Genomic DNA, 13,128 nt, shown 5'->3' on the forward strand with positions numbered 1-13,128 from the left:
CAGATCATAAAAGCAAAAAGAAAAAAAGACAATGCCGCCCCAGGACAATTGTTTCTCGAATTCCGACGTTGGTTGCTCGTGCCCGATGACGAGAGACCTGGTACCTGTCTGTGCGGCGTGTGCCTGGTCGATCTTTATCGACTCCGCGGCGTGGCGCGAGTCAGTCAGTGCACCAATGCCGCAAGAACCGCCATGAGCCCGAAATAGCTGCCCCTCGCATTAGCCTCGCTCGGAAGACGTTAGGGTCGAGCACGCCAGCAACTGATACCGGCGAGCGCGGTAGGCTAAGACGTGGATAAAGACGAGGCAGACGACATATCCGCTCATCCATCCTCAACCCCCAGCCAGTTTCAGCTGCGCCCGGAGCAGTTCGGCGACCTATACTGGCGGCAGCCGAACTGGCTTCGGAGATATCAAGAACCCCGCATACGCCAGCTCGCAGCTTCAGCGTCCAGGCTTGCCATGGCGTCGTGCTCGCTCGCTTCGTGGTGGCCGCCATCAAAGAAAATGCACTTACATGGAAAAGCATCCCGCCCACTCTCTAATTGTCATCATGTCCATTAGCTCCTTTGTTGACGTTAGTAGCTTCATTATCGCGCCGCCGAGTAGTGTGAGGATAAACAGCCTCCCAAGCAGCCCGGGAACTATAGCGAACGCCATGAGAGGTAGCACGAGGATCAGTGGGAGCCAAATTGCTGCAGATTGGTGAGATGTGACGCCACCAACGCTACTTGCTGACCTCCCTCCTTTCACCGCGAGCAGATCAGTCTTGCGCTCGAGAAAGCGGGTCTCGGCATGGTCGATCGGTGAACGCTTCTCTATCCAGCTGCGGTACGCCTGAATGTCCTCGGTGTTGGCCGGATCCAGCTTCTTGAGCATGTTGCTGAATGAAGACAGAGCTGAGTCTGCTCATGAAATCAGTTTACCGTCCATGAACGAGACCTTCCTTCCCAGTAGGGCACTGCGCTTGGTGCACTCAGGGTCTAGTTACCCCGCTCTGTGTAATGCGCGTGCATCGAAGGGGTGCGGAACTTACTGTATTGGCCAAGCTTGAGATAGACCCGACCTAGCAACTCTGTTCTCCGATAATGCAGCTCGTTCCCGTAGCGGGCGTCGCCACGTCTAGATGCAGGATGGACATGCCCTACTTGATCCCTCGGCGAGCACTGTGCGATGCACTCGTCCAGACAACGAAGTTCCTCCTCGAGCTCCGAAATTTCATCCTGGAGGTGAAGCAGGACGCGATGGTTCAGATGCTCGAACTTGCGATACATGGGTACCACAGCTTCCTCTCCCGGAACAATTCGGCCATCTTTTGGCACCTCGCTCAGCTTGTCCGCCAGCAGCTCGTAACCCACCACCGTGGTCTTAGTCAGATCGGGCCCTGTTGGATGCGGTTGGTAATGAGGCGGGTGGGTAGGAGAGTGGTGGAACGGTGGAGGTTGGACCAGAGCACTGGGAGCATCCATAGCCGGGCGAGGTGCCATGGCAAAGTGATTTTCACTCCCCGGCGAATAGGACACAGGCGGCACATGCGGGGGGGAGTAGTAGCCTATGGGCGGCGGAGGAGGCGCAGGCGGAGGAGCGTGAGGTGCCGTAGGATAGTAGCTGACCGGCGAAGTACCAGAGTGTACATAGGAATCGTAGAAAGGCATTGTGGGGTAAGGATTCGGGGATGGCCCTCCAACAAACTGAAAATCCCGCTGAGGCTGAGGGCTCTGCAAGACATGCTCATTAAGGGCCTGTTCCTGGCGTCGAAGGCGGCGAGTGTGATGATCACTATGGTGGGAAGAAGTTGCTGACGGAAGCCGGGGAGGCGGAACCCTATCTAGCGCCATATGATGCGAGTGCTCAGGATGACCCTCGTGATCGTCAGCGGCGGAAGCATCCTCGTCACCGTCTTCATCGTCGCTGTATTCATCCTCTGGCATTTCTTCGAGTTCTTCCTCATGCTCTTCTCCCTCATCATCTTCCTCTTCGACATCGTCGGACACACTAGCCTGGTGGGCAGACTCAGGGCTTGTTTCGCGCACTGATCTATCCGACTCAGTGAGTCCATCATCGTCATGTGATCCATCATGACCTGGTCTTCTCATTGACGCGGGTGACGTTAGAGGGGATTCCACAACAGGTTGTTCAGCATTTGACGAAAGTCCACTAGCCTCGCTGTCATTAGACGATGAAGATGAAGATGAGGGTCGATTATCTGGAGAGTCTCCATTGAGAAACTGCTCTGAGGTCAATGAATCATTCATGTATCGAAAGACGCCGGCGTGTTGGGACTCCATGGTTTCAGAGTCCCTTCGGGGGAGGGCTCTTTTGATCTGCAGCCGCCTTCTCTCTTTCGTCGGTTTACGTTTGACTATATGACTTTTATCGTATGACTGTTGCGTGATGGTTGAGTTGCTTCCGCTAGATGCGCTAGACACTTGGGTAAGGCCTGAAAGTACCGATATTAGAGAGGGATTTGGTAAATTGGCAAGACTTTCGGCACGACGTTGCAGTGAGCCGTGCTTCTGTCTGATCTGTCGGCGGCTCAATGTTGCATCTTCGGCAGGTCGGCGACGGCGACGAGCGGGCGTAGTGTCCTCCCGTGAGCTCACGGTGGAGCTTCTCCGACGCCTCAGGGTCTTGCTTTCCTTCCCTTCTGGTATCCGGCTGAGCTTGGGCAGGAAGCCAACAGTATCTTCGTCCAATTCGGCACCTGAGCCCTCTAGCGATGTACCGCTTTGCGATGAAGCCTTGGGAGCTCTTCGAGGAGTGCTCCGGCCTCCTTTGGCCTTGCGCGAGTCGGCCTTATCGGCGTCTACCCATGCTGGAGACGTGGGCTGAGGGGTCTCATTGGGAGCGGTTCTGACGCGCAGGGACCGTCGCCGAGGGGCAGAGGGAGCAGATTGGAGGTCAGAGCCGGATGCTGCACCCTCGAGACTATCTGAGGAGGCCTCCGGACCTGGGCTGTGATGACGTGAACGGCCAAGGAGGCCCTCGAAGGATGCTCTACGGTCCGTCTGTGGGCCGATACACAGAGATCAGTAAAGGAAGAGGTTGTAGGATCTCGCAGGAGCGGAGAGGATAAGGATTGTTTTTTCTACCCACCATGCTACGTGTACTCGGTAGGGCTGCAGCAACGCTGGCGGAAGCCGCGCTTTACCTCAGTGTATCTGATATTGGCGTGGCCCTAGAATGGAGACGTCGGCCGTGGAAGGTGGCAGAAATTGGAGAGTAACGCAAAGTGCGATTGCTTGCATGCTTGGGGCGAGCGTGGTGACGAGCAAGAGCATACGTTGTGCAACAGGAGAGGCTTAGGGACGGCTGCTAAGGGAGCAATCAGGGTTCAGCGCTGCACTTTCGACGCCTCGTGCTCTCCGGGGGACAAGGTTCGCGAGCAGACGCGATCTGCACTTTGGACATGGCAGCTTCACATTCGACGGCGGAGGAAGGGCGAGCATCCGGTAAGGAGGGTGAGGAGGACATGACATGAGGAGCAGCCAGTAATTCACCGCCTCGTGGATGCATGAAAGTGGTTGCTGCACTGTGGGTGGAGGGATGCGGATGCAGCAGGCGCGAGCGGCGAGCCAATCACGCCTCGCTCGAGCCGCAGGACGATCCTCACCGAGCGCCTGTGAACGCTGACGTCTCTCCACTACTCTTCTCTCAGCCTTCTGGAAGCTGTGCTCAATATCAAGATATTGTGCTAACGGGACAGCAGGACGCGCATTGACGGCCACCAGGATTCAGCCGGAGATCCAGCCAATGCCCCTCATACACATGCCACCCTCGGCAGCGGAACTTTGAAGCGACAGATAAATGTCCGGCTACGTTGATGAACTAAGCTGCAGCTAGTTCTTCTAGACGGTGGTTCTCATGCACGTCGTATCGAGACGGTTCTCGCACCAAAGGGCCGCCTTCGCTTCTCACCGCCTGCACGTTTGGGATCCCTTGAACAGTTCAGGCGTCAGAATCGGGTATCCGTTTCGGGCACTGTGGGTGTAAGGTTTCGGAGATTGGGCGACCACATCTCAGATCCCAAGCTTTATGCGATGGGATTTCGGTGTTTCGATGACCAATTCGATCTGTCCTTTGTCGAGCTATGGATTTCCATGTGAGCTACTTTCAGCAAGCTGAAGCAAAACTAGAAACCAATTCCACCTGGCCCGTCGCGCTCGATTCAACCCCGCAAATAGTAGACATCATACCCAGTAGATATCTGTAGATATGTCCAGATATGCACCCAACGAACTCAAGAAGTCCCCCTGCGTCCAACTGATATATCCAACCGCTATCCCAGCAATCGACAATGCGGATATGCTGGCCTTGGTATTTCCATGTTGACAAAAGAGCCCGATTCTCTTTTCCCAATACCGTTCCAAAAACCTCCCCAAACTGACGTAACGAAGGACTGTGAGTGACTAGGATTCAGAGCACGCTTATCAAGCGCCCCTGCTGCGAAGATTCATCGCAATTGTTCTGCGAGGTTTAGTCGGGGACACCGGCGGCGTCGTGAGAAGCAATGAGGAAGACTGTGTCGTGATTTGCAGAGCCCCCTTCTCGACCATCTCGCTAAAGCGGTCAAGGTGAGCTGGCATGACGAGCTCACACTGCAAGAATTCGGCTCTCGCACCCTCATCCTTGCGGATCGCGGGCATGCGTGCCTCCACGTATCCGATTATGCTCGTACGCAAGCCCAGATCGCTCTCAGGGCAGTCGTTGAAGATGGTGGAGGCAAGATCGACGATAGCCAGCGGATCATGGACCAACTGAAGGCGGTCGATGAATGCCTCGGCAGCGCGAGCCTTGATGCACTCAAGATGATACTGGCTGTGTCGGTCGTGCTCGTATGCATGGCTAGGGAATGATAGGACATACCTTGTCGCACGCGATAAAGAGCTTCAGGAGAGTGTGCATTACGAACTCCTTTTCGATGTCGGGCTTGAGCGCGAAGTTGGTGTAGATCGATCCAGTAACGGAATTGACTACATTGTACATCTCGGCTAGCAGCGTTTCGATGGTTGCTCCATCTTCTTCGAGCTTGATGTGACCAGTGACACTCTCCTTCGGCACATTAGCATTTGTGCCGTTGTTCGACTCTGGCTGACGAAGAGACTAGGCATACCTTGAAACCGCCCTTGCAGGCATTGGCAAAGTACTGCGATCGCGGACATAGACTAGGATTCGGAGTCAGAGTGGATGCTCACAGCTTCATGAATGAGACCTTACACTGATTTGTGAACATTGAACGTCCTGTTTCCCGCGATGACCATGAAGTCGCTCCATTCACCGGTCTTCCACAGCCTATGGCACGTCAGTTCTAAACCCACAGAGTAGGTCTCACGAAAGCATACCGGTTGATAGATGTGGTCATGGGATCGGATACGACGCCCCACGCCGGATTGGCATGAGCACGGTAGCCCATCTTTACCATATCGAAATCCTTCCGCTGAAATGCAACGTTACTGTACAGCCATGCGGTCAGCCGACACATCACTGAACGAGCCAGATGATACTCACACTGTGACCTCATATACGGTGAATGCGTTCGTGGCCAAGCTCTTTAACGTCGCTAGGAACGTCTGGGCATACTCATGGTGCATGAATTCTAGATCGACCTGGCAATTTGGCAAAAGAATCGTGACCTTCTTGCAGGTGCCATTCGATCGGTGACAAGCAGCAAGAGCCCATGCAGCATGGAAGAAGACAGGACCGTCATTATCAGCGAACTGCGCCATTACAGCTGCAGATGGCTCCAGCCGATACAGTAGACCGAACTCTGAGTTTTCGCGGTCAAGATGAAGCTCGCAAGCGCCGGCTGAGGTGAAGTCTCCCAGAACAAAGGCCTGAAGGGGCCATCCGATGGACGAGTGCTCCTCCGAAGCGAGGGTATAGTCGGACGACATGATGAACTCCGAACGCGAAGCTTGTTGAACGAATGGATACGGCACCGGCGACAAAGAGAGGTGTAGAAACCGGTGATGGACAGGAAGTGGGCTCCAGCGTCATTTATCGCCAGCCTGAGCAGATTATAACTCACATGGTAAAGGCTCAAATTTATCACTCATCGACCCCGCTCAGCGCGGTTAGGTTGCTTACGTTGAGGCTTCACCTTCACCAAGGCGGTGTAGCAGAAGAGGGGTTTCACATTCACCAGATCAAGGAGAAGGCCCGGATTAGACCGTATGAACCTTCACTAACGGAGCAGACACTGTGGAAGGAGCAGTCGAAGTGAAAGGCGTAGTTGGGGTGGCATTTTGCAGATTGTAGAGAATGCTTCATCTGAATTGGTGCCTGTGACCATAACACGGCCCACGGAAGCTCTCAAAAACATACGTCCGCTTTTGATTTACCTCAGCTTAGTAAGACCCGTGATGCCATATGTGCAGACACATTTCGGGGGCGCACAAAGTGCCTGCCGCCCATACCTAACGCCACGCGTCCGTAGATTAAACGCCAAAGAAAATGGTAATCGCCTCGCCGGGCCAGATCCTGCGCCTCTTCACCAGGTACTGGGAACCTTGGGGTAATCTTTCTTGCTGATCTGGAGATCATCGAAAATGGAATCATCGCCTGTCTGATGCTTAGTGATTGACGCCGTGGTGCTGATAATGGAACATACCATGCAGATGCTTGATTCTAAGCTCATCTTCGTGCTCAAGCTCCTCCAGCTCCTCTTTCGGAGCCTCCTTGCCGTGCTTCTTGTCCTTCGTCGTAGGCTCAACAGCATGTTCCGTGTTCTCCCCGATGAGAAGGATCTGGACGTTGTTGTAATCGAGATACTTGGGCTTCACCTCAGTCCATGCCAAGCCGCGAAACTCTTCAATGATTCTGTGAATGCTGTCAGCGGGTGAAGGGAGGCAGCCCTAGCGAATCAGGCTTACTCTTGCGGAAATTCCGGACCCTTTGGGAGTCGAGCACTAGCTGGTCCAGGGCGCTCGGGATTCTGCAAAGGTGGCGGTACACTTAGCAGATGTCTCAGATAAGGGGAGCGCACACTCTAGCATGTCTTAAGTCTTTACCTGCTGGAGGCCCTTTAGAGGGAGCGTTCCGCGGTTGAAGTCTGAGACATGCTGGAATGTGTACAGTGACCTACGTACCTTGACGCTCATGATGAAGCTGCCCTGGGATCGCAGTCCGAGGTCAGCCTGGACCTCACCCAGCTCAGATGGAATCGTGACTGCGTAACTCAGGTGGGTAGTGCGATCCTCCGTGCGAGTGATGGCATACACGCCTTCTGCAACGGTCGTGACTGGCTCTGTGCGACGCGTACCAGCTGTCTTTGTCTCGTGCTCTTCGCCTTTGAAGAAGTTGTCCTTGAGGTCCTGGATGGCCGTGTTCGCCTTTTCAACAAAAGCCATGAAGCGATCACGGTGGCTCTTTGGGAATACTTTCTTGGGCAAAGCGAACAAGCGGTTGTTTTCAAGGTCCGGGAGAGCGCCGTCGCCGAGCTTAGCGCTGGTTGGCAAAGGCCGAAGAACGAAATAGGTACGCTGGAGATCGCCCACACTCTCAGCTTCCTCGATTCCCACCCGGTTGCGAGTGAAGAAGTAGATGATGCCCTTTTCGAGTATATTTGATGGCAGCTTCTCCCCGCGCTCTGGAGACTCTTGTACGGTCTCTCCGCCGTTTGCCTCAGCTTTGCTGGTCTTTTCGGTGTCGTCCTTAGTTTCCGCAGTGGTTTCTTCTTGATTCTGACCAGATTCCTCTTTCTCGTCTTCTGAGGCTTCCTTCATCTCGGTATCCTCAGGGGCATCCTTCACCGTGTCCTCACCAATGGTCTCCTCAATGGTCGTCTGTTTCTTCGCGGCTTTGCGATCCCGCTTCAGAGAGGTGGTGTCGGCCTTTCTCTTCGAGCCGGCCTCGGTATGTTGTTCGTCCTTTGGGCTCGTGTTGCCCGCGTTGCGCGTCGAAGAGCGAGTGCTAGTAGTCATTGTTCTTCTTTCTTGATAGTTGCGAAATGGATTGTTGTCGACAAGTGGGATTTGGGTGTTCAATTGATGTAGGAATAATGCTTCCACAGCTTGAAGTTTGTTCCTGGTTCTCCACTTGTCTTTAGCGCGACTTCAACACGTGCTTCCGCCATCCGTAAGGCTGACGTCATTCATATCGCAATTGCTCATGTTGTACGGCTTCCCCCTTGCTCGGATTGCTAGCGCAGTGTAGCGAGTCTCTTGTAAAAGGCCAGCGGCTGGGACGTGCTAGCCTTGCCCCGCAAGCAGCCTAAGCAGGGGTTGGAGATGGCAATGGTATATATATTGAATAATCGAGCCTATCTATCACAGTAAATGCAGAAGTCACGCTAGGCAGCACGTTGGACCAGCGACGGTCGTATGACGGGTATATATCTCTTGTGGTGCTTCGGAATAAGTTCTGGAAACATGCTATGAGGTTGCGCATCGAACTTCATGACGGTCCAGGACTGTGGGGTTTCCTCTAGGAAGCGTCCTCTGGAAACATGCTTCCTCTGCGAGCCGCACACATCACCAGCGACTCGTCCACGGCGCGACGAATATATTTTGCTCTTATTTGTTTGCATAGTCCATAAGCAGCCGGGCTGTCAATTTTGGTACGCGTGTCCTATGGAGAGCTCGTTCAACGCGCGTTGAACGATTTGATACCCTCTCCAATACCTTCCGGGCTGGGCATTGGGGCACAAACATCAGGCGTAAAGCCAAACTCATTGACCAGATAGTCGCGAGTGGTCGGTCCAATGGTCGCGATGAGAATGTCTCTTGGGGGGTTGCCTGATTTGACCTTGCCGGTTTCGCTATCCAGGAGATCCAAACTCTCCAACATAGCCCGACATCCGGTTGGAGAGAACACAACGACCCATTGCCCGCCCCTCCCGCCTTCTGCATTCTTGTGCCATATCGATGAAAAGTCGGACTTGAATGTTTGCATCTCCCCGGTCTCGTATATCACCAATTCGTCCACTGTCGACCTGCGCTCGGGTAGAAGCTCTTCTGACTGCAGTGCCTTTGGAATGATGTCCCGTCTCTTTTCGCCTACGAGAAATAAAATGGATGGATTCTCCGAGCCTTCGTATATGCCATTGTAATGCTCCAGGATGAACCTCGAAAGGGCGTCCCCGTTACCCGTTTGCTCGCCAAGAATTGGGCAAGGGAGACTTAAAGCCCTCAGTCCGCGCGCGGTAGCAGGCCCGACGACATATAACGGAATACTTTCCGGTAGCAAAGCGCCCAGGGAAAGAGAGCCCTCCGTCCTGAGACCTTCGATGACCTGGGTGAATGCTTCCACGGCGCGCTGGGAGGTGAAGATTATGGCACCATACTCTGGCGGAACTCCCCTGTCCATACTGACGAACTCCCCATTCGTAATATGCCGGCGGACCTGGTCGAGAGCATCCTGCTTGAACCTATGTTCTAGCACTGGTACGAAGACGGGCTCATACCGACCCTCGTCAAACGTAGAGAAGAACTCTTCGTACGTATCCGTAGGCGATGATTTCGTCTTCAGCAACAGAATGGGGGTCTTCTCCCCGGCGTTCCTGGACATGGCGAGGAAGGAGTGAAGGTCGAGGCCGATAAGCGAGCGGCCCATGTGCGGGCCAGGTACGCCAAGACAAGACGGGTAACGTTGCATGCACAGGGCCGAATTTCTTCAGCAACGTCGCCCGCTGGAAATTTAGGGTTCGCCAGGGTCTTGTTAAACCCGCCCGCTCCCTCCACGAGACGACCAACTCCGGCGCCCGCCATCCCACCGCCGCACCGCAGACTCAGCTTCACGAAGCCAATTGAGTCAAATCGAGCGCGAGCATGGCCGACGCCGCTACCCCCTCCGCCGTCAAGGTGGCCACTGCCGATACCTCTGCCTCAGAGGGCAAGCAGCAGTTCGTCAAACCTGAGAAGCCAGATGAGGCCAAGTTCAAAGAGGAGCTTGCGAAGCTTGAGAAAGATCATGCCGCAGCGCAGGAGAAATTCGTCAGTATTTCCCCATGATCCGTCCACTGCCAATTCCCTCCAACAACTCGCGCTGCTCATTCCTGGGCTATTGCCTGTGTGGGTGCGCGTTGAGATATTTCTCGAATCTTTTTGCAAGCTGGACCGAGAGCTTGCTACTTTTCAGTAGCATTCGGCTACTTGCATACCGGGACGAGGCGTGTGCGTTGGTAACATTTCGCTAACTAACTCCTCAGAATTCCGCCAAAGCCAAGCAAGACCTCGCGCGACCGAACAACAAAGATTCCCCGAACGCGAAGCGACAGCAGGAACTGAAGGCCGAGCTGAACAACATTCGCCAGACGCAGCAGGGCAACAAGTCATCGCGGAACGCCATCCACGAGAAGATCAAGCGCCTGGACGAACAACTCAAGTCGCGCCTAAACGAGCTGAAGACTTCAAAGGGGCGTGTCAACTTCAGGAGCGTTGAGGATGTGGACCACGAAATTGCTCGTCTTCAAAAGCAGGTGGACACTGGCACGATGAAGTTGGTGGACGAGAAGAAGGCGCTCAGCGAGATTACTAACCTCAACAAGGCACGGAAGAATTTCGCCGGCTTCGATGCGCAGCAGAAAGCGATTGACGACATCAAGGCCCAGATCACAGAGCAGAAAAAGTTGCTGGACGATCCGGAACAGAAGGCCCTCAGCCAGAAGTACACCGAGTTGCAGACTGAGCTGGACGGCTTGAAGGGCGAACAAGACGAGGCATTCAAGAACATGAAGGCTCTACGGGATGCAACAGACAAGGCTCGCGCCGAGCAACAGGAAAAGTACATGGCTATGAAGGAATTCAAGGACAAGTACTACCAGCAGAAGCGCGCATTTGCCGATTACGACTACCAGGCTCGCAAGGCTCGCCAGGAACGGAGGCGTCAGGAGCAGCAAGAGTACCAGGCGAGCAAGCGCAAAGAGGCCGCTGCCAGACGTCTCGAGGAAGCCAGCGCACCTGCATACCAGGATGAGATTCTCGCCTGCGAAGGCCTGATCCGTCACTTTGACCCGTCCGCGCTTCCAGCCAAGGAGGCAACTGCGGCTAGCAAGTTCGCTGCCTCCGCACAGCGAACTGTCGACGACTCTGGTTTCAAGGGTACGCGTATCTCTAAGAAGGACCAAGATGAAGAGAACTACTTCATCGGCGGCGGTGGAAAGAAGGGCAAGAAGGGCCGGAAAGGAGCCGCTGCCCCGGCGGAGGGTTCTAAGTTCAATCTTAATATAGGCATCATCGAAGAGCTGGCTAAGGTTGGCGTCGACGCTCCCTCTAGCCAAGCTGAAGTCCCCTCCACAGTTGAGAAGCTCAAGGAGAAGCTCGCCCACTGGAAGGAAGACCAGGACCGCAAGACGAAGGAGGTGAGTAGAGCAAGGTGTCTTACGTGTAAGTGTGCTAACGAATCGTTAGAACATCGCCAAGGCCCAGAAGGAGATCGATCGTCTGGATGCTGAGGAGGTCGAAGGCGCAACAGACACAGCGCGTAAACCAGCGCAGAAGAACCAGGCTGTCAACGGCGGTAAAGTCTCAGCAGCTGCTGAGCTCGAGCAGGAGAAGGAAGCTGAAGCAGATGTGGCTGAGGAGCTCAAGAAGGCTTCGATTGAGGATAAGGAGGAGGAGACAGCAGCATAGAATGCTAATATGCGATAGAGAGGGGATATGAGTCTGCAAAAGTTAGCCATTTTTGTCTAGGCTTTCACCTAGAATGCTGGCCGGTCTTCCTAGCTCTCATGATACGAGCGTATTTCCTGGCTCTGCATGGCATGGTCACGGAACGGGACTGGCATGTCTTTGTTTCGCATGGTCGCAAACGTATTCTACGTCTCTATTCAACAATTGTAGGATGCTGAATACCTAAACTAAGGTCATTATTCCAAGTCACTCCCTCTTCGTCTCGTTTTGGGATGGACCCGGTGACGAAAGAGTCTAGGTGGTAAACCCTCTCTAATGAGCTCGCCTGACCTGACGATTGCCCCACAAGGCTGTCTCGGGCCATCGAAAACCGCAAATCGCGATGCACACGGCGCTGGTGCAATTCGTCAGATCGCGATTACCCCATATGGTGGGGTCTTCTGGTTGTGGTATGTGACAAACGGAAGATTGACGTCATGGATGATCGTCCGACCGTTCTTAAATAAGTGAGCCTCTACGGTGCTCATTACGGGACCCGAACGCTTCAATCAAACCTGAATTGTGAGTACAGTCTTTTTTCATGTGGGTAGTCTGTTCATGCAGTCTTGAGACCTTCAGCTACAAATGCAAATAGTGTTTTGGGGGGGTGTATAGTCCCATTGGCGAATCGCACCATCGAGTTCGTACACTAACAAACCTGCTATAGTACAACCTCCAATACTTTAAGCAATATCCAACCTACAATGTCTTCCTTCAGCAATGCGGACACTGGCTCCAAGCCCGCGGATCCGTACACGCAGAAGAACCTCGATGATTCGTCGTCTCTCAAGGAGAAGGTCGAGGACCTGCAGAACTTCATCGACAAGGTGAAATTCGCCATGATGACAACCCAGACAGCTGGCAGTGATCTGCTCGCCTCAAGAGCCATGGCTTTGGCTGCAAAGGTACGAATAAGCTAACCCGCCATGGGATGTGAAGAGGTCCCGATTTTGACACTGTACAGGAGGGCAACGGCTTCGAGCTCCTCTTCCACACCAACACCGAATCCGGCAAGACCGACGACCTCAAGACGCACCCTTCCATCAATATCGCCTTCATCACTCCATCCGGCGAGTGGGCATCCATCTCCGGCCACGCTACCGTAGAGACGGACCGCGAAGTTGTCAGGAAGCACTACTCTCCCGCACTGAAGGCATGGATCGGCGACCTCGGTGACGGCACGCATGACGGCGGTCCAGAGGACCCGCGCATTGGGATCATCCGTGTGAGGGCGAGCACTGTGCAGTATGCGATCTCGAGGCGCACAATGATCGGTGGATTCGTGGAGTTGGCTAAGGGTGTCGCTACGGGAGAGTCGCCGGCGGTAAACAAGTTGAGACAGATTTCGGAGGCGGAGATTCAACAGTGGAAGGCCCAGTAGAGGGATTGGCTTTGGGTTTACGATGATATGACGGGACAACAGGGTGGCTTTCGACAAAAACTTCCTTGGCATATTTAGGTGCGAGTATGACCAAAAGTTCTTATCATGTACAAAAGTACAAATGGATCATGTATTGAA

At 54.1% G+C, this 13,128-nt stretch overlaps 5 protein-coding genes across 5 annotated transcripts; 2 read left to right on the plus strand and 3 right to left on the minus strand.

The window, feature by feature from the left end:
* Positions 1-513: 513 nt before the first annotated feature.
* BU26DRAFT_441668 (uncharacterized protein) lies at positions 514-2,255 on the minus strand (the record flags this gene model as incomplete). The annotated part of the gene is made up of 3 exons (XM_033824468.1): positions 514-905; positions 1,037-1,384; positions 1,997-2,255. 3 exons carry the CDS (start codon positions 2,253-2,255, stop codon positions 514-516), a joined length of 999 nt encoding a protein of 332 aa, XP_033675838.1.
* Positions 2,256-4,279: 2,024 nt separating this feature from the next.
* Positions 4,280-5,954, minus strand: BU26DRAFT_586992 (uncharacterized protein). Its single transcript, XM_033834671.1, has 6 exons — positions 5,509-5,954; positions 5,343-5,453; positions 5,218-5,292; positions 5,114-5,165; positions 4,867-5,052; positions 4,280-4,814 (listed from the first exon to the last, which is right to left on the minus strand). Exons 1-6 carry the CDS (start codon positions 5,892-5,894, stop codon positions 4,431-4,433), a joined length of 1,194 nt encoding a protein of 397 aa, XP_033675839.1. The 5' UTR covers positions 5,895-5,954; the 3' UTR covers positions 4,280-4,430.
* Positions 5,955-6,257: 303 nt separating this feature from the next.
* BU26DRAFT_544793 (tetrapyrrole biosynthesis, uroporphyrinogen III synthase) lies at positions 6,258-9,507 on the minus strand (the record flags this gene model as incomplete). The annotated part of the gene is made up of 6 exons (XM_033831752.1): positions 6,258-6,561; positions 6,611-6,819; positions 6,873-6,934; positions 7,089-7,811; positions 8,402-8,510; positions 8,600-9,507. The coding sequence occupies 6 exons, from the start codon at positions 9,505-9,507 to the stop codon at positions 6,491-6,493; spliced, it is 2,082 nt and encodes a 693-aa protein (XP_033675840.1). The 3' UTR covers positions 6,258-6,490.
* A 121-nt stretch (positions 9,508-9,628) lies between these two features.
* BU26DRAFT_470049 (uncharacterized protein) lies at positions 9,629-11,813 on the plus strand. Its single transcript, XM_033825332.1, has 3 exons — positions 9,629-9,932; positions 10,148-11,299; positions 11,349-11,813. Exons 1-3 carry the CDS (start codon positions 9,768-9,770, stop codon positions 11,568-11,570), a joined length of 1,539 nt encoding a protein of 512 aa, XP_033675841.1. The 5' UTR covers positions 9,629-9,767; the 3' UTR covers positions 11,571-11,813.
* Positions 11,814-11,902: 89 nt separating this feature from the next.
* Positions 11,903-13,128, plus strand: BU26DRAFT_191863 (uncharacterized protein). Its single transcript, XM_033820519.1, has 3 exons — positions 11,903-12,131; positions 12,277-12,514; positions 12,574-13,128. The coding sequence occupies exons 2-3, from the start codon at positions 12,314-12,316 to the stop codon at positions 12,988-12,990; spliced, it is 618 nt and encodes a 205-aa protein (XP_033675842.1). The 5' UTR covers positions 11,903-12,131; positions 12,277-12,313; the 3' UTR covers positions 12,991-13,128.

The sequence above is a fragment of the Trematosphaeria pertusa genome, assembly GCF_010094035.1.
Source record: "Trematosphaeria pertusa strain CBS 122368 unplaced genomic scaffold BU26scaffold_27, whole genome shotgun sequence".
Lineage (NCBI taxonomy): Eukaryota > Fungi > Ascomycota > Dothideomycetes > Pleosporales > Trematosphaeriaceae > Trematosphaeria > Trematosphaeria pertusa.

Coding starts and splice junctions, on each gene's coding strand:
- BU26DRAFT_586992 (XM_033834671.1), bottom strand. CDS start 5,894: ATGTCGTCCGACTATACCCTCGCTTCGGAGGAGCACTCGTCCATCGGA. Junction 5,053..5,113: donor CCTGCAAGGGCGGTTTCAAG/GTATGCCTAGTC, acceptor AATGTGCCGAAG/GAGAGTGTCACTGGTCACAT. Junction 4,815..4,866: donor TCTTTATCGCGTGCGACAAG/GTATGTCCTATC, acceptor CGACACAGCCAG/TATCATCTTGAGTGCATCAA.
- BU26DRAFT_470049 (XM_033825332.1), top strand. CDS start 9,768: ATGGCCGACGCCGCTACCCCCTCCGCCGTCAAGGTGGCCACTGCCGAT. Junction 9,933..10,147: donor CCGCAGCGCAGGAGAAATTC/GTCAGTATTTCC, acceptor CTAACTCCTCAG/AATTCCGCCAAAGCCAAGCA. Junction 11,300..11,348: donor AGGACCGCAAGACGAAGGAG/GTGAGTAGAGCA, acceptor ACGAATCGTTAG/AACATCGCCAAGGCCCAGAA.
- BU26DRAFT_191863 (XM_033820519.1), top strand. CDS start 12,314: ATGTCTTCCTTCAGCAATGCGGACACTGGCTCCAAGCCCGCGGATCCG. Junction 12,515..12,573: donor CCATGGCTTTGGCTGCAAAG/GTACGAATAAGC, acceptor GACACTGTACAG/GAGGGCAACGGCTTCGAGCT.